General features: G+C 32.7%; 1 protein-coding gene across 5 annotated transcripts in view; it reads right to left on the bottom strand.

Moving 5' to 3' along the window:
- Positions 1 to 19,770, bottom strand: part of LOC143063672 (uncharacterized) — a 45,558-nt gene that overhangs the window by 2,332 nt on the left and 23,456 nt on the right. For 2 of the 5 annotated variants that reach the window (XM_076235967.1, XM_076235971.1), the window contains 8 exons: positions 18,117 to 18,174; positions 17,080 to 17,105; positions 13,672 to 14,002; positions 12,385 to 12,485; positions 7,224 to 7,516; positions 4,600 to 4,705; positions 3,508 to 3,637; positions 2,588 to 2,651 (listed from right to left, as the gene is read on the bottom strand). In XM_076235967.1, the coding sequence (XP_076092082.1) occupies positions 2,588 to 2,651; positions 3,508 to 3,637; positions 4,600 to 4,705; positions 7,224 to 7,516; positions 12,385 to 12,485; positions 13,672 to 14,002; positions 17,080 to 17,105; positions 18,117 to 18,174 (1,109 nt within the window). The remainder of the gene's footprint in view (positions 1 to 2,587; positions 2,652 to 3,507; positions 3,638 to 4,599; positions 4,706 to 7,223; positions 7,517 to 12,384; positions 12,486 to 13,671; positions 14,003 to 17,079; positions 17,106 to 18,116; positions 18,175 to 19,770) is intronic. The other 3 variants (XM_076235969.1, XM_076235968.1, XM_076235970.1) reach the window with 3 other exon arrangements.

The raw sequence follows: 19,770 nt of genomic DNA, 5'->3' as shown, positions 1-19,770 counted from the left end.
AACAAAAAAGTAGTAAATACAGAACACTTTATAGGATTGCAGGAATTATTGATTATTACATCAACATATTTTTGCTTTCTCATTTAACATACAGCTTTATTCAGAAATTATTTTTTGGAAACATAACATTATTTTGAAAATAAACTTATGATGGACCGAGGTATGCACACACTTTTCGAAGTGAAGGTATCACAATAAAATATATGTCCATAAGATAGCATGCAAAATAAATAATTTGATGGAGAATTTAATGCATGGAAATGTTTAAGATATTTCTCATGATCATGCATTCCATTTTAATCATCCAAAATCCAGTGATTGTCTAAATTTAAATATAAGAAACTTAATTTATCAAAAATAAGCATTTCATATTTTTAAAATTAAATCAATTGTCTTCAATAATGCATTGCTATTAGCAATAATAAATTGCTTTGCCGAGCGCAACTGGATACGACTGCAGAGGTCCAACCCTAAACAGTTTGGGGAAAAATGAACACAATTTAAATACATTTCAAAAGTATTAAAATAAAAAATAACATACATAACCTTGACTAATATTTCTTAATCAGCATTTAATAGTAACTTCTTACAATAATGTGTCCATCGTACATGGATGCCCCACTCGTAGTATCATTTTCAGTGGACCGTAAAATTGGGGTCAAAATTTTAATTTGGCATTTAAATTAGAAAGATCATATCATAGGGAACATGTGTACTTAGTTTCAAGTTGATTGTACTTCAACTTCATCAAAAACTACCTTGACAAAAAACTTTAACCTGAACTTCGCACTACCATTTTCTTTGTTCAGTGGACGGTGAAATTGGGGTCAAAACCAGGGCTTCCAAAACGGTCATATATTCCGGACATTTGATTAATGTCCGGTAAAAGTCCGGCTGGGCAAAGCATGAAACGGTCATATACATTTTAGTTTTCAAGTCTTTTTTCGGTCATTTTAACATAAGTCACGATCTTTTTGACCCAACCTTTTGCCTTTAACATCTACACATTTCCGGTCATAAAAGTGACATGATGATTAATTACTATCAAAACAACCCCTACTTCAATACTTTCTAATTTTAATCAGGGCTAATTAGTTGTTGGACAGGTGATATCTACCTGTTCAGTTGACAGGTAAACTATGTTCAGTACCAGACATTGTATAAATTGATTGGTCTATTCACAATTATTTTCTTACATTTCAGCGGTTTGTAGCTCATTGATTTAGTCCAGAAGATTAAAAGTATAAGAAATTAGTTTATCTACATGATTTGATAAAAACATTTAAAAGGTTTAAATGAAAAATCGTCAGAACTACGTCGAATGAACTAGAACACGTGTGCGCATGTGCAAAGGTGGGAAATTTAATTATGCATCCTTTATTTCTTCAACATGCTAAAATTATCATTGATACCTGTATCTTAACGTTCATTTCAAGCATTTTGTTGAAGAAATAACGTGGAAAGAGCTTCTTCACTCAGTCATGCTTTGCAAACGCACACGGATTTTACGTATCCGTTTACGGTCCATGTTTTACCATTGTCAAGTCAACATCCGGTTTTAGAAAAACGTGATTTTCAGAACAAAAATGAAGTTTTTGACATGTCATTTTGCACAAATAAAGAGTCTATGGCAGATATGAGCACGCTGATGTGCACACTTTGAATGATACACTGCCAATTTAACAGTTTACATCCAAACATCCAAAACAAAGTAAAGTTTAAAATCGTTTTTTAATCTAATGTCATTATCATTGGAATGGCCATCTGATTACCATAATTGCCTTTTGTGACTTAGTCTTAAGGGATTAAAATCGGGATCAGATATAAAATGTCCGGCTGGCTCAAATGTTTTTTGGAAGCCCTGGTCAAAACTTTAATTTGGCACTAATATTAGAAAGATCATGTCATGGGGAACATGTGTACTAAGTTTAAAGTTGATTGGACTTCAACTTCATCAAAAACTACCTTGAGCAAAAACTTTAACATGAATCCAGACGAACGGAGGAACAGACTAACGAACAGACAGATGGACGTACAGACCAGAAAATATAATGCCCCTCTACTATCGTAGGTGGGGCATAAAAATAAATTGACATCTAGTCATCTCAAGACAATACAACATTTCTTTATACATAATTTTAAAGCAGTATAAGGGAGGTAATCCAAACACAAAACTTTACTTAAGTAATTGTCAATTAACCAGGAAACCCTTGTTTTCCCCCTTTTTTGTCCCTAATTCATAAACAGTTTGACCCATAACCCCCAATAGCCACTCCTCACCAACTCTTTGTGGTAGACATCAGAGAGATCCATACACCGTTCCACAACTTATTGTTTGGAAACTAGAAAAATGCTTATTTGGGCCCCTTTTTGGCCCCTAATTCCTAAACTGTTAGGACCATAACTCCCATAATCAATCCCAACCTTCCTTTTGTGGTTATAAACCTTGTATTTAAATTTCATAGACTTATATTTACTTATACTTAAGTTATTGTGCAGAAACCAAATGTCTTCGGACGATGCTGAAGACAATGTGATCCCAATATACGACCACAAAATTGTTTGAGGTTATATAAAAGCCACTTACCTTCTGCACTTGTGGTTCATATTTTGGCATTTCATCAATAGACTGGGGTATTTTCTTCTCATGTCTATAAATGATGAAATAAATCAGTCTTTAGTCAAAATTACTTATAAATCTATGCTTTGTCAAATGAAACCTCTACTTATTTTACATTATGTATCTAGAAATATGGTGCATACCATCACATATTTTCATAGGAAAAGATGAAATATGTATTTTTTTTAGGTTCAACTTTTTTCAAAAATTATTTAAACAATGTTTCAAAAGAATTCAACTTTTAGATTTGTAGAAGAAAAGTTAAAAAATTGATAATTAAGAATAAACTTAAAATGTGTTGAAGCATTTCAATCATGTACTTTCAGAGAAGATGAACATTTTACTATTTTGACTCTTTTAATCAGCATTCCAGTGAAGTTTCAAAGGAATTGGCCTCCTATTTTCAGAGAAAATAAGGTTTAGAAATTGAATAATTAGAATCAATAATTTGTACAATGGATAAGTTTTTTCATCCAATTAGAATAAAATAAGGAATTTTTTTATAAAGAATTATTATTCTTTTATTTTTCCTATGGTTACAGTAAATCAGTAGATTTCATTCATAGACAAAGATTGAATATGAAAGACAAAAGAGAGGCACCAATATAGGCTAGAAGTGCTACATACTGTAAAATCATAACACCAAGCTTGGGTAACTTACTAGAATCAAATAATATACAGGGGCGGATGCAGGAATTTTCGAAAGGGGGGGGTGCTAACCCAGGGCACCCAGGGCAAAGGGGGGGTGCAAAACATATGTCCCGATACAAATGCATTGATCTGCAAAAATAAAGGGGGGGTGCGCACCCCCGGAACCCACCCCCCCCCCCCTGGATCCGCCACTGATATAGCAGCAATTTTAGCAAACACATTTATCAGTCTTTTACCTTGGTTTACTTTCTTGTCCTCTGCCTTTATCAGGATATCCTCCATGACCTCTACCCCGACCCCTTGAACCTGCTGAACGTTCACCTCTTCCTGAAGGTTTTCCCATAGGACTGCTACTAACAGGTTCATCTGATAAGAAAAACCATTTCAAAAATTAAATGACAAATTGCATTTTTTTAGTAATGCTTTTAATGTTTGAAAAATTAGGTACCAAAAACATTACATACAAATCATTAGAAACTAACACAAAATATTCTTTGAAGAATCAGAACTCTTAGGTGCCTCAACTGGCCAACTGGCTTCTACATATCTATCACTTTAAAAACAAGAATGTGTCCATAGTACACGGATGCCCCACTCCCATTATCATTTTCTATGTTCAGTGGACCGTGAAATTGGGATGAAAAATATAATTTTGCAATTAAATTAGAAAGATTATATCATAGGGAACGTGTGTACTAAGTTTGAAGTTGATCGGACTTCAACTTCATCAAAAACTACAATGACCAAAAACTTTAACCTGAAACTCCCACTTTCATTTTCAATGTTCAGTGGACCATGAAATTGGGGTCAAAAGTGTAACTGGGCTTTAAAATTAGAAAGATCATATCATAAGCAACAAGTGTACTAAGTTTCAATTTGATTGGACTTCAGCTTTATCAAAAACTACCTTGACCAAAAACTTTAACCTGAAACTCCCATTTTCATTTTCTATGTTCAGTGGACTGTGAAATTGGTGTCAAAAGTGTAATTGGGCTTTAAAATTAGAAAGATCATATCATAAGCAACTAGTGTACTAAGTTTCAAGTTGATTGGACTTCAGCTTCATCATAAACTACCTTGACCAAAAACTTTAACCTGAAGTCGGACGAACGATCGGACGGACGGACGAACGAACGAACGAGCGAACGGAGCCACAGACCAGAAAACATAATGCCCCTCTACTATCGTAGGTGGGGCATAAAAACATACTACATCACATTAATCTTATAATTCAAATACAGGACTTCAAATGTTTTTAATTTCTTAATTATTTTTTTTAAATCATTCAAATTTTATTGAATTGTGTTGGTGTCAATAGTATGGCTAACCTGATTCTTTATTGTATTGCCGTCTTGTCCAGGGATTATCCTTAGGTGGAGGTGCTGCCTTATTTTCTGGAGACTGTGATGTTGAGGATGATGAAGATGAAGAACTCTGGAATAATAACAACTCTTGTACTAATGAAATCAACCTCTACTCAGTATGCATTGTTAAGGTTAATGTGTACACATAAAAATCCTATCTTATTTAAAACTTTTGATAATGTTAAACATGAAAAACTTTCCCTTGGAACTGGTAATTTTGTTCTTTTTACTGTTATAAGTGAAAGAACAAGAAGTTTTACCCAATGTATTACACAGTACAGTTATAAATTATGATCAAGACTCTATAAAGTATCCACAGGAAAAGTTGTTTTTTTCATTTCTCTGTATTTTACTGATAAAAAGTTTACAGACAGTTGCATTGAGTGTGTAGGTAAAGGTAATATCTTTGGTTAGCCTTCTTAATAGCTGAAACGTGAAGTCATTTTCAGATAAGGTAATCTATCTTCCTTTAAGAGTAGACAAGTCTACCAGATAACCAATCTATCTACCTGTAGGACTAGACTACTTGGAAAGGAGCATAATATACCTTACCTAATCATAATTTCACAATTCAGCTAGCAAGCAAGCTAACAAAAGATATTATCTTTACCTACACACTCAACACAATCGTCTGTAAATGTGAACACAGTCTTGTTTGTTAGACATCAACTACCTAAATAGAATATTATCAAACTTCGACAGAAAAGAGAGTTGGAAGATACCAAAAAGGAATAATTTAAACTCAGTAGTTATGACAAACTGACAGTGCTATGTCAAAAAAACAGTTTACAAAACATAACATAACAAAAGTGCACACGCTGAAATGTCTCGCCTTCTTTACTAAGCATTGATATGATGTTGATAGGCCTAAATATAAAGCTTTATTACAACTGTCAAATAAACTTAACATTAACCAAGAAAAGTAGCCATTGACCAATGAACCCTAAAAATGAGGTCAAGGTCAAATCAACCATGCCAGGCAGACATGTACAGTGAACAATTCTTCCATACAACAAATATAGATGACCTATTGCTTAGAGTTTAAGAAAAACAGACCAAAACACAAAAACTAAACACTGTGCAATAAACCATGAAAATTATGTCAAGGTCAAATAAAATCTATGCGACTGACATATTGATCATAAAATATTTCCACACACCAATTATAGTTGCCCTTATGCATATAGTATTATAACAAGTGAAACTGCGAGCTACTGCTCACTGATGATACCCCCGCCGCAAGTGGATAATATTAATAGTGTTCGGTAAACAGGAAGTTGTCGAGTGATGAATCTGAAAACGCATCACACGGTATAGCTGACTTATATAAATCCTGAAACCAAATTTCAGAAATCCTTGTATTGTAGTTCCTGAGAAAAATGTGACGAAAATTTTCAACTTGGCTATCATGTGTAAAATCATACAAGTGTTCGGTAAACAGGAAGTTGTCAAGTGATGAATCTGAAAACGCATCACACGGTATGGCTGACATATATAAATGTTGATACCAAATTACAGAAAGGGTGGATGTGTAGTTCCTGAGAAAAATGTGACGAAAATTTTCAACTTGGCTATCATGTGTAAAATCATACAAGTGTTCGGTAAACAGGAAGTTGTGAAGTGATCAATCTGAAAACGCATCACACGGTATAGCTGACTTAGATAAACCCTGAAACCAAATTTCAGAAATCCTTGTATTGTAGTTCCTGAGAAAAATGTGACGAAAATTTTCAACTTGGCTATCATGTGTAAAATCATACAAGTGTTCGGTAAACAGGAAGTTGTCAAGTGATGAATCTGAAAACGCATCACACGGTATGGCTGACATATATAAATGTTGATACCAAATTACAGAAAGGGTGGATGTGTAGTTCCTGAGAAAAATGTGACGAAAGTTTCATGGGACGGACTGACTGACGGACGGACGGACGGACAGACAGAGGTAAAACAGTATACCCCCCCTTTTTTAAAGCGGGGGTATAATAAAAAAAGACCAAAACACAAAAACTTAACTATAACCACTGAATCATGAAAATGAGGTCAAGGTCAGATGACACCTACCAGTTGGACATGTACACCTTACAGTCCTTCCATACACCAAATATTCTAGACATATTGCTTATAGTGTCTGAGATATGGACTTGACCACTGAAACTTAACCTTGTTCACTGATCCATGAAATGAGGTCGAGGTCAAGTGAAAATTGTCTGACGGGCATGAGGACCTTGCAAGGTATGCACATACCAAATATAGTAATCCTATTACTTATAATAAGAGAGAATTTAACATCTAGGTCTTCCACCTTCTAAATTATAAAAGCTTTTAAGAAGTTAGCTAACGCCTCCACAGCCGTAGCGGGATCACTATCCATAAGTCGAGCTTTCTGCGACAAAATATTGTAGGCTCGACAAGAACTAAAGAGCAAATCAAACCTTTTAAAAAATCCAGGGGTGATCTCAGATGCTCTGGAAGCTTTTGATGACCAATAGATGTAATTTTTTTTATTTTAAGTAGTTCACTGATATATGGATTTAGTTTTGTGCAGTTAACTTGTCTCATGACCTATATAATTGTGTAATTATACTTACAGGTGCATCTGCTATAGACCGTGTTTCTGACTTGATGTGAGTATGGGACTCCATTGGTGATTTCACTGATACGACTGCAGTTTTTACTACTGTTTCTTTTCTCTTCTCCCAGATATTAACTGGTGGGGGAGGAGCTGGCACTAATTTTGAGGCAGCCTCATCTCTATGAGCTGGAGAGACTGGACTACGAGGTTCTTCTTTTGTTTCCTCACCACCAGAAAATACTTCTTGTGAATGATTAGATACATCACTGTCACGTCTAGGCTTACCAGGAGAGGTAACAGGAGGAGGTCCTTCAATAACAACAAAGCAATTTTCATAGTAATTCATCAATGTTTTATCAAAATTGAAACTTCATCATAAACAAGTTGTCATACAAAATTGTGTGCTACTAAACTTATCAAATTTCAACAACTTTATACACAAAACTAAAATGTTTAGTCACTGATAAAAGATAAAAACAAGAGTGCCAGCTTGGTTTGTTTGCTGGGTCACCGCACACACTTTTTAAACTACATACCCTAATAATAATTGTTGCTAAGTTTGGTTAAAGGAGTAGGTCCGGTAAGGACCGATTTTGGCCTCAAATTTCAGGTTCATCTTACGAAAGATTTTGACCACTTTTTAAACACTTAAGTGTCTATTTCATTTGAAACAATTAATTTATCGGCCTAGCCAAGATCAGATGTGCATTTCATATTGGGTCTATGTTATAGGCTTGTAAAGACAAGAAGATAAACTTTACATAAGTAATACATCTTTGAACTGAAGAAGAGAATGTAGGGCTTCACAATGAATATCAAATATTATGTATAGGTGTTACCGTTTTGAAAAAAAACCACTAAAATACACGCTGAAAATGGGCAAAATTTCACGTTATGTTGTTTCATTTAAAATTTCGCTGTTTTTATCATTTGATAGTTAATAAGTGAACTTAATTTGAACTACATTATTGGTTCACTGTTACAGACAATTTATTCATCTTTCTTTTACTGGTTGTTGCAACAAAAAATCTTCAGTGGTTACAAAGTTATGATAAAAAGTTGAATACTATGCGCTTGTTATGCAATTTTGTACTTTTGATTTTAGCTTGCTCAGTGTAGTGATAAAAGAGAAAAATAAATCAAATTTATGCTATTATGTGTTTTTTTTTCTCTTTTAGTATATACATTATAAAAAAATACCTCATTTATCAAAATTGCAGTACCCTAGCTGGAGATATATGCCATTAAAGTTGGATATACAAATAAAGTGAAAAAATGTCTTGTCCGTAGACATGCATTCCCTAGTAAACTGGAAGCATAATTACATTAATGTTACATTGCTAAGTTCCTGTTCTTTTGTAGATATGAAAACACTACTAACATTTTTTTCTACCATCTATTAATAGAGGAAAAAATTCAAAAATATGTGAGAATGTCTTGTCCGTAGACATGTCTTTTTATCAATATTGCTTGGCTTCATGGGTCTTAATAAGTCCTATGTGTTGTTTAAACTTAGAAATATCTTATTTTTAATAAATAAATGGTAATTTAAGTGTTCTCAATTTTTGTAAAATTACTTTACAGGAGTGGATTTTAAAAAGTGTCAGATTATCAGTCATAAAAAGCATACCTTATTTTACTCCAATATTGTTTATTCCAGTTGCTGCATACCTTAAAAGATTAACTAAATCAAATGAAGAAAAAGTATTTCTCTCTCTTTAACTTATCTTTTGCATTTCAGTATTAACAGCAGATGAGGAAGTGTCTACGGACAAGACACTTGTACATAACAAGTATTAAATTCAATTATATGTCTGCTATGGAACTTAAATCTTATTTTTAGGTGATGAAAGTTATCCATTCAAATTAAAACTCAGTATTTTCAACATAAATATAGTCACATTTAATTCTAACAGATTTTTTTTTAACTGAAATTGTCTTGTCCGTAGACATCACCACAATATATTTGTATCCAATTTCCTGAGTTCAGCATAATTTGATAGGTAAAATGTATGTTATTTTTTCAAGAGAACACATTCAACTATGTCAAAATTGAGTTTTAATAATAGTTTGATTGTTTTAAACAGTCAGATATATGGATTTCAGTTAAAAGAATGTGTCTTCATTTTGGCTTAATCAATAAATTATTGAGATATGTAAAGAATTGTGGATACATTTTTATATTTTCCAAAATTTAAAAAACACAACTTAAAATTTAATTAGTAACTTTTAATCTTAACTTTAACAATCATCTTTGAAAGCATTTAATTGAATATCAATAAAATGTCTTGTCCGTAGACATTATCAAAATGTATTTGTTTCCATTTTCCTCGAAGTTAAGCATCATTTGATAGATAAACCTGATAAAATGTATGTTTTTTTTCTTCAAGAGAACACTTTCAGCAATATCAAAATTAGGTTTTAATAATTCATTTCATTAAATATGAATACAATGTCTTGTCCGTAGACAAAACATATAAATTGTATTGCTAAGTTTGATTGTTTATTGTACGAATATGCATCAAGTTATTTTAATGTTCTATACACCAAAAGAAAGGTTTTTTTTGGAAGTTTTGTTATCTATAGATAAGTTTAGATACAGTTTTATCAGATAAGATTAATGATCAAAGTAAGCTACTGTTGTTTGAAATAACTGTGAGTTAAACATGTTCTTGTCAATTTTTTTTCAATTAAAATGTTTGATATTCAATAATTCAAAACATATTTTGTTGTCTTTGTCATTGACCAAAAATCTGACACTGGTGACAATGTCTTGAAGGCAACCATTAAAGAAAATTATACAGTTTTTAAACACCATTTATTTAATAAAAATATTAAATATTTCTTCCAAAACTGGATCTAATTATATAAATGCTTCCAGTGTTAGCCTAACGATGGCAATTTTTCATAATTTAAACCATTTTTGAACCAAAATATCAAAAGAGTTTTTCCCTGAGGTGATACTCATTTTTGACTTCATGTGAAACACAAAATGCACATCTGATTGTGGCTAGGCCGTTATGTGAAAGATTTTAACTGATTTTGTCATTAAAAACAACCCGATTCAAGCTCAAATATGAAAAATCTACCAAATATGCCAAAAATTGTCACTTTTCAGATGATTTTTGTCAAAAATGAAAGTGGCCGCATCCGTGTTCATCCTCAACCTTTATATATGTTATGTATAATCATAAAATACAACTTACATTTCAATATTAAGGATGAACACGAATGCGGCCACTTTCGTTTCACACGAAAACTGTCCAAAATTTAACTAAAATGCTAGAATTGTGAAGATTTCAGTAATTTAGCATGACTTAATGGTGCTAGTACCCGATATATGTGCATTGTATTGTCAAAAACAGCCCATATTTATGTAGCAGAAGCATTCTACTGTCCAATAAATAACTAAAAGTTTACATTTTAACAGTTTGTAAAACTGTTATATTTTGGGGCCAAAAAGGGGTCTTACCGGACATACTCCTTTAGCTTAGTAGTTTCAGAGGAGAAGATATTTGTAAAAGATTACAAAAATTTACAAAAAATTGGTAAAAAACGACTATAAAGGGCAATAACTCCTTAAGGGGTCAACTGACCATTTTGGTCATGTTGACTTATTTGTAGATCTTACTTTGCTGAACATTATAGCTGTTAACAGTTTATCTGTATCTATAATAGTATTCAAAATAATAACTGAAGACGACAAAATTTCCTTAAAATTACTAATTCAGGGGCAGCAACCCAACAAACGGTTGCCTGATTCATCTGAAAATTTCAGGGCAGATAGATCTTGACTTGATAAACAATTTAACCTCATGTCAGATTTGCTCTAAATGCTTTGGTTTTAGAGTTATAAGCCAAAATATACATTTTACCCGTATGATCTATTTTTAGCCATGGGGGCCATCTTTGTTGGTTTGGCTGGTCACCAGACACATTTTTTAAACTATTTTTTACCCCAATGATGAATGTGGCCAAGTATGGTTAAATTTGGCCAAGTAGTTTCAAAGGAGAAGATTTTTGTAAAAGTTAACGACGACAGACGACGGACGCCAAGTGATGAGAAAAGCTCACTTGGCCCTGTGGTATGATTGCCAATGAGACAACCGTCCACAAGAGACCAAAATGACACAGACATTAACAACTATAGGTCACCATATGGCCTTCAACAATGAGCAAAGCCCATATCGCATTGTCAGCTATTAAAGGCTCTGATAAGACAATGTAAAACAATTCAAACAAGAAGGCTAACGGCCTTATTTATATAAAACTAGAGGCTCTAAAGAGCATGTGTCGCTCACCTTGGTCTATGTGAATATTAAATAATGGACACAGATGGATTCATGACAAAATTGTGTTTTGGTGATGGTGATGTGTTTGTAGATCTTACTTTACTAAACATTCTTGCTGCTTACAATTATCTCTATCTATAACAGTACTTTCTGTGGAAAATGTTATTGAAAATCTTCAAATTTTAAGAAAATTGTTAAAAATTGACTATGAAGGGCAATAACTCCTTAGGGGGTCAATTGACTATTTTGGTCATACTGACTTATTTTTAGTTCTTACTTTGCTGAACATTATTGCTGTGTACAGTTTATCTCTATCTATAATAATATTCAAGATAATAACCAAAAACAGCAAAATTTCCTTAAAATTACCATTTCAGGGGCAGTAACCCAACAACGGAATGTCCGATTCATCTGAAAATTTCAAGGCAGATAGATCTTGACCTGATGAACAATTTAGCCCCCATGTCAGATTTGCTCTAAATGCTTTGGTTTTTGAGTTATAAGCCAAAAACTGCATTTTACCCCTATGTTCTATTTTTAGCCATGGTGGCCATCTTGGTTGGTTGGGCGGGGCACCGGACACATTTTTTAAACTAGATACCCCAATGATGATTGTGGCCAAGTTTGGTTAAATTTGGCCCAGTAGTTTCAGAGGAGAAGATTTTTGTAAAAGTTAACGCAGAACGATGACAGACGCCGGACGCCAAGTGATGAGAAAAGCTCACTTGGCCTTTCGGCCAGGTGAGCTAAAAATGAACGATAAGCCATTGAAAATACAAGGATTAGATTTTCAAATAAGCGTTATAAACTATATGTAATAAAATTAAGGGTAAGGTGAGTATAAAAGGTTAAAATAAAGGTCGTTATAGATCTATATCTACTGACCTGGTCTACCTTTACCTGAACTGTTACTACTCAGTCTCCTCTGTCGTCCACCGCCTTCTTCTCCACTATATTGACGAGGTCGATATCCAGGACTAGTACTACTACAACAAACACTTGTATGAACTATCTAACTATTTAGTATAGAAGTAATATCATTATATGAATAATTTTCAGAACAGGGAAGTTGCTTATGTATAAAACAACTGCAAAGTGTTGCTGTGAGGATGAATTTTGTAAAGTGTCATACAACTTCTTTTTTTCTGACAGTGTACATGTCCCTTTTTATTGTGTAGTAGTAGAAAATCAGTAACTCTTCTTGTGTAGGAATGACTGACAAGTTGACCATTTCCATATGTTAAAAATACACTTCTATCAGATACCTTGTAAAGAAATTTTAACACAATAATAATTATTGAATGATTTTATACATCAAAGAACCTATATAGTGAGTAAGCTCATATAAACAATTAACAACCCCCCTCCCTTTAAAAGGGACAAAGTGACCTGATGGCATATCATTTTTCTGTTTACTTAAAGGTACAATTCATTGTTTCTGCAATGAATTTATACAGAAGTATTGTCTTAGCCAAGTGAATTCAATCTATAGGCATATTCCTTTTATTTACAGTGACCATACACCAAAGTAAGGTTGCAGTGGCATTTGTAGTATTTGATTAAGCATCATGAAAACACTTTGCTGTCTATCAAAAGAAACTCTGACCTTGAGCTTGGACAGGCATGGGGTAATCGTTATCAGTAATCAGCTGTAATCAATTACATTTTGAAGTGTAATCCTATGTAATTAGTAATCATGCCGTTTCTAATTACAAGTAATGCTAATGTAATCGATAACATTGCAAAAATGTTATTAATCATGATTACTTTTAGATTACATTCATATGATTACTTGCTGATCTTATATATATATATATATATATATATATGAAAATAGTTTTTGATTACATTTGAAATAAGGTGTAATTGTAATGTAATCTTTTACATGTTATAAGCAAAGTAATTGTAATTTAATGGATTACATTTTAAAGTAATCCACCCTATCCCTGACCTTGGACAAAAAGAACTCAAAATTAATAGGAATATTCCTTCATAATATGTGACTATATATCCAAGTTTAGTTGCAATTGCATGTAGTATTGGATTTGGCATCTAAAAACAACTTTTCATCTAATTTATGTAACTACGACCTTGACCTTTGATGTATTGACCTCAAAATCAATGGTGATGTTCCACTCATTATATGTTACCATATCTTTGTTCTAGGCTTACTTAGTGTTTTCTTTTTCTTCATCAGCTTTTCTTCTACTCTCATCCTCTCTTCCCCTACGTAACCTTTCCTCGATTTCTCGCTCTTTGGCCGCTGTATCTACGGGTTTAGCATCACCAAATATATTTGCTGATGGTTTCCTTGCTGGAGGTTTATCTGACATTGGGGCAGCCCTCTCCTTCTCTTTCTCTTTAGCTACTATATCTACAGGTTTAGCATCACCAAATATATTTGCTGAGGGTTTCCTTGCTGGAGGTTTATCTGTGGTTGGGGCATCTTCTGGTGCTTTAGTACGAGGTTTTAAATTCAATCGAGGCCTTTCTGCTGGTGTTTCTGAAAATACAAAGTAACATTGGAATTTGGTTTCAAAAAAAATCTTCTTGAACTTTATTCCCACAAATAAACTGAACAAAGTGATGCACCCTCACTTCACTTCTGAAATAACAGTATTATAACAAAGTTGATGTAGGACTTTCTTTGAGATATAATTGTATCTGGGAGACACGAATGATGCCACTGCAGATGCAAATTATTATTTTAATATACAACCAGATGTTTTACAGGGCGCAGCTTTATACGACCGCAGAGATCGAACCTTGAACAGTTGGAGCAAGTATGGACACAACATTTAAGCTAGATACAGCTCTGAATTTGGATTGTGATTAAAAAGTTGACACAACATAGGTTTCTGACACAGAATGAATGTGGTCTAAGAAGCTTAAAAATTTCGAAATTTTAAATTGAATGTACCTATTATGGTCCAATATCCAAAATCTAAATACATGGTTAGATTCAGCATATATCAAAGAACCCCAAGAATTCAATTTTTGATGAAATCAAATAATGTTCAATTTTAGACCCTTTAGACCTCAATGTGGACCAATTTGATAACAGGGCCTAAATATTACAAAATCTAAATACATGGTTAGATTCAGCATATTGAACAACCTCATATATTCAATTTTTGTTTAAATCAAACAAAAATTAATTTTTGACCCTTTGGACCTTAATGTAGACCAATTTGAAAACGGGACAATACTGTGCAATTGAATATTTCTTGCTATTGCGCAAAACTGTGCAATTGAAAATTTCTTGCTATTGGGCAATATTGTGCAATTAGATATTTCTTGCTATTGCGCAATACTGTGCAATTGAAGATTTCTTGCTATTGCACAATACTGTGCAATTGAAGATTTCTTGCTATTGCGCAATACTGTGCAATTAAAAAATTTCTTGCTTTTGCACAATACTGTGCTGTGCAATTGAAGATTTCTTGTTATTCCGCAATACTGTGCAACTGAAAATTTCTTGCTATTGCACAATACTTAATATAATAATTTTAGACCCTGATTAGGACCAACTTGAAAACTGGGCCCATAATAAAAAATCTAAGTACATGTTTCGATTCAGCATATCAAGGAATGAAGGAACCCCAAGAATTCAATTTTTGTTAAAATCAAGCTGAGTTTAATTTTGGACCCTTTGGACCTTAAATGCAGACCAATTTGAAAACAGGACAAAAAATCAAGAATCTGAATACACGGTTAGATTTGGCATATCAAAGAACCCCAATAATTCATTTTTTGATGAAATCAAACAAAGTTTAATTTTGGCCCCTTTTTCGTTGGGACCAAAACTCCCAAAATCAATTCAATCCTTCCTTTTGAGGTCATAAACCTTGTGTTAAAATTTCATAGATTTCTATTAACTTATACTAAAGTTATTGTGCAAAAACCAAGAAAAATACTTATTTGGGACCTTTTTTTGCCTGTAATTCCTAAACTGTTTGGAATAAAACTCCCAAAATCAATCCCAACCGTCCTTTTGTGGTCATAGACCTTATGTTAAAATTTCATAGATTTCTGTTTACTTATACTAAAGTAATTGTGTGAAAAACCAAGAAAAATGCTTATTTGGGCCCTTTTTGCCCCTAATTCCTAAACTGTTGGAACCAAAACACCCAAAATCAATCCCAATCTTCCTTTTATGGTCATCAACATTGTGTTTAAATTTCATAGATTTCTATTTACTTTTATTAAAGTTACAGTGCGAAAACTAAATGTCTTCGGACGACGACGACTACGGAGGAGGACGCCAACGTGATACCAATATACGACCAAAAAATGTTCAATTTTTGCAGTCGTATAAAAAGTTGAGCATGGGAGCACATAGGTCTATGGTTCACTGTAGGAGTTATCAGGATCTTGTAACATTGCTTTCAGAAAAAAATTCTTGAACCTTATTCCCATAATTAAACTATATGCCTTACAGATACAAATTGTTATTTTAATAAACAATAAACTGCTTTGCTGAGTGCAGCCTTATACCACTGCAGAAGTCAAACCCTGAACATTTGGGCCAAATTTGGATTTTTTTTGAATTTGATCATTCAAGCTTGATACTGTCTGAATTTGGATTGTTATTAACTTTTTTACATGATATATTTCTGACACAAAATAAGTGTTGTAAAAGATCTTATTTAGTATATTGCGCAATATTGAGCATTTGAAAATTTCTTCTTGAAACTATAAAAAAATAAACAGCTGCGCCATGAGCGCATGATACGTCCGACGTCTTATGTGGAAGTCTTATACAATAATCATAAATAGTTTATGAGAAAGTTTTAAGCAATAACCATATATTGTTTTAGAGACACGGCGGGACATGTGAAACCCCCCACCCTGTTTTTTTTTTACAAAAACTAAATATTACCAAAATAAAATTTTGAATCAAAACCAAAAAGTATACAGATCTTTAGATTAATATATCAAAGAAGTGTGTAAAGTTTTAAGCAATAATCATAACTTATTTTTGAGATACGGCGCGACATGTGAAAAAAACACACCCCTGTTTTAGTTATAAAGTGCCGTAACTCAAAAAGTTTAAATCTTATTTTCACCAAAAAGTATACAGATCATTTGACCATCATAAGAAACAACTATATTAAGTTTCATGAAATTTGGATAAGTCGTTTTCAAGTTACGGTGCGACCTTTTTACGCCGGACAGACGGACGGACACTGGACATTTGTATACCATAATACGTCCCGTCAAAATTTTGACAGGCGTATAAAAATTGGGGCAATTACCCCCAAACTCAATCCCAGCTGTTATATGGAACATTGTGGTACAATGTCAGAGATATCCATACACTTACACAATTTTTTGTCTGGAAACTATAAAAATGCATTTTTGGACCCTTTTTAGCACCTAATTCCAAAACAGTCGGTACCATAACCCCAAAATCAATCTAGTTAGGTTTTGAAGGTTCAGGTGAATGTTCATTATTACAGCCATATGGAGAGATCCCAAGCTGGTTTTTTTTTAAATTCATAACAGTGAGCTAACTATTTCTTTTGGGGTTAAATGGTATTTCATTAACATTCATCTTACTAAAAATATAGGAATTACCTCTGGTTGGACTCTGTCTTTCTGCTCTGAAAAGAAAGAAAGATAAAAGGTTCACCTATAACTATAAAAATATAAAAAGTTCATAAAAAAATGTCAGATAAATGATGCATAAAAAGTGATTGAATTGCCAAGGTTTAAAAAAAAAAAGAAAAAAAGACAGCTGCACAACTCATTTCAAGGAATTGGTATATTGCAGGAACCAAAATTGTGTCTCACAAGATGGCAAATTCAGTTAGTTTTCTCATTTGAATTGTTTTACGTTTGTCATTTTAGGGCCTTATGTAGCTTACTATGCAGTTTTGGCCTTGCTCATTGTTGAAGAGCTGTACAGTGACCCATAGTTGTTAATTTTGGTGTCATTTGGTCTCTGGTAAAGATAGTCTCATTGGCAATCATACTACATCTCTTTTATAAAGCTTAGTTTTATATATATCCAATATATGTGTATTGTCGGAAAATATAAAAATTTTTTGTACGATATTAGAAACAAGACAAAAAACGTGACTCACTGAGGTTTTCTCCTGTTTCCCAGCGACTTCAAATACAGACACTTGAAACTCTAGCTGTTTAATCCAAATCATTGTCTCTAATTTGTAAAGAAACTGACATAGTTCAAACGCTGACCTCAAAGAGAACCCCAAAATGAACTGTTATGCAAAAAGACATATCCTCATTACCACTTGCTCAGCATAGAAGCAAGGGTAACAGGAGACTTCAATTTTCCAGTACAATTAAAGCAAACAATTATTTGTGCAGGAAAAATCAACATATACCAGTATGAATTGCAAATTATCAGAAAAATTGGACTAATGACTAGATTACATTCAAATGATTACTTGTTGATTACAAATTTTATAAAAAATCCTCATAAGTGTGAGGGTGTACAGAGTAGATTCACTCTTCACTTCCATAAAATAAAATTGGAAATGGGGAATGTACCAAAGAGACAACAACCCAACCATAGAGCAGACAACATACCCATATTTAATTCACAACTTTGAGTTACATATGTATATCTTAAAAAGTCTTATCCATACCTGCTTCCATGTCTATCGTCACGGTTATAACCGCTACCGAATGGTCTCCGTCCACCATCTTTAATGAAATAAATTAAAAATATACAAATGAACATATTAATACAAATTTACGTGATTTTTTTTATCACTCAGCATATTGAAAGTTGAACTATATAGTGTCAACACAAATAACTCTACAAGTTATTACTGTCAATCTGCTAACACAAATGAAGTAATTCTGTTCCATATTCCCTGAGAAAAGATAAACAAAAATATTTGTTGAGGAAAGAAGAGACTGACAAGGTGATTGCAATATCGGCTCCTTTTAGTGTTGGGGTACAATTATATACCCACAATCATAGTAGGATTTAAGTTTTAAAGTTGATAGGGCCAAATAAGCCCAACAAATGTAATATACACCAGTGTTCATGTTGGTGGACTTTGTTGAATCTTTTATCAAAGGTATTGATTTCTTGGTTTCTGGTTTGATTTTTCTGATTGATTATGGTCTTAAAAAGTTAAATATTTGAAAACATAAAAAAAAAATCGATTGTTTTATAACACTTATGTATTAACATTCTTAACATCACCTTTACAATGACTATTTGACAAAAAAATATGGAATGCAAAGTGATTTCATATTTAAGACCAGATGAGCTAAAAATGTAATACTTCTGCTAAAATAAAATATGTAGAATTGAGGTAGCACTAAAGTCACAATTTTCTGACTCCAACCAACAGTCTTTAAAGATTAATTTCTCCAAAACTACTCAATGGATTTTAAAAATCTTAATCTCATTATAAAGCTGAAATATTAATTCTTCTTAATCTGTAGATAAATTTATTTTTGGTATGATTAATCTCAAATTATAGCTCCTCAATTGCCAAAAAAGTGGTCTTCCAACTTGGATGAAAATGGCACATTCAGGTCAAATGGTAGTAAAAAATTGTTTTCATCACTTTAATCAACCATACACTATATAGAATAAAGGGCTGCGCTTTAGCGCATGATACGCCCGTTGCTCTTTTAACTTGTCTTTTATGCTTTAAATGAATTTATATGATCAACTAGAAATATATATACAAATCAAAAGGGATGTTACATTAATATATTCACCAAAGTTTCATAAAATCCCCCTTTTTTAAGTATAAAAATTCATTACTTAAGAAAACGTAAAATCTAAAATTTATAAAAATGGAAAGGGAGCTTAGGTCAATAGATATAAACAATTTATCAAAGTTGCATAAAATTTTGTGAAAGTGTTAGTTATTGTCCCAAAATTGGAAAATCCCCTCTTTTTTAAGCATAAAAATTCATAACACGGAAATGTAAAATCTGAAATTTATAAAAATTGAAAGGGAGCTTACATCAATAGATATAAACAATTCACGAAAGTTTCATGGACATTGGTGAAAGCCTTTTTGAGTTATTGTCCGAAGTGTTGAAAATCCCCCTTTTTTTTATGAATAAAGCCCCATAAATCCAAAACTTAAAATCTGAAATTTATAAAAATTGAAAGGGAGCTTACATCAATAGATATAAACAATTCAACAAAGTTTCATGGACATTGGTGAAAGCCTATTTGAGTTATTGTCCGAAGTGTTGAAAATCCGCCTTTTTTTATGAATAAAGCCCCATAAATCCAAAACTTAAAATCTGAAATTTATAAAAATT

Source organism: Mytilus galloprovincialis, chromosome 2, assembly GCF_965363235.1.
Source record: "Mytilus galloprovincialis chromosome 2, xbMytGall1.hap1.1, whole genome shotgun sequence".
In the NCBI taxonomy this organism is placed as follows: domain Eukaryota; kingdom Metazoa; phylum Mollusca; class Bivalvia; order Mytilida; family Mytilidae; genus Mytilus; species Mytilus galloprovincialis.
Note: the sequence above shows the minus strand (reverse complement) of the source record. Positions and strands in the feature narration are given on the sequence as shown.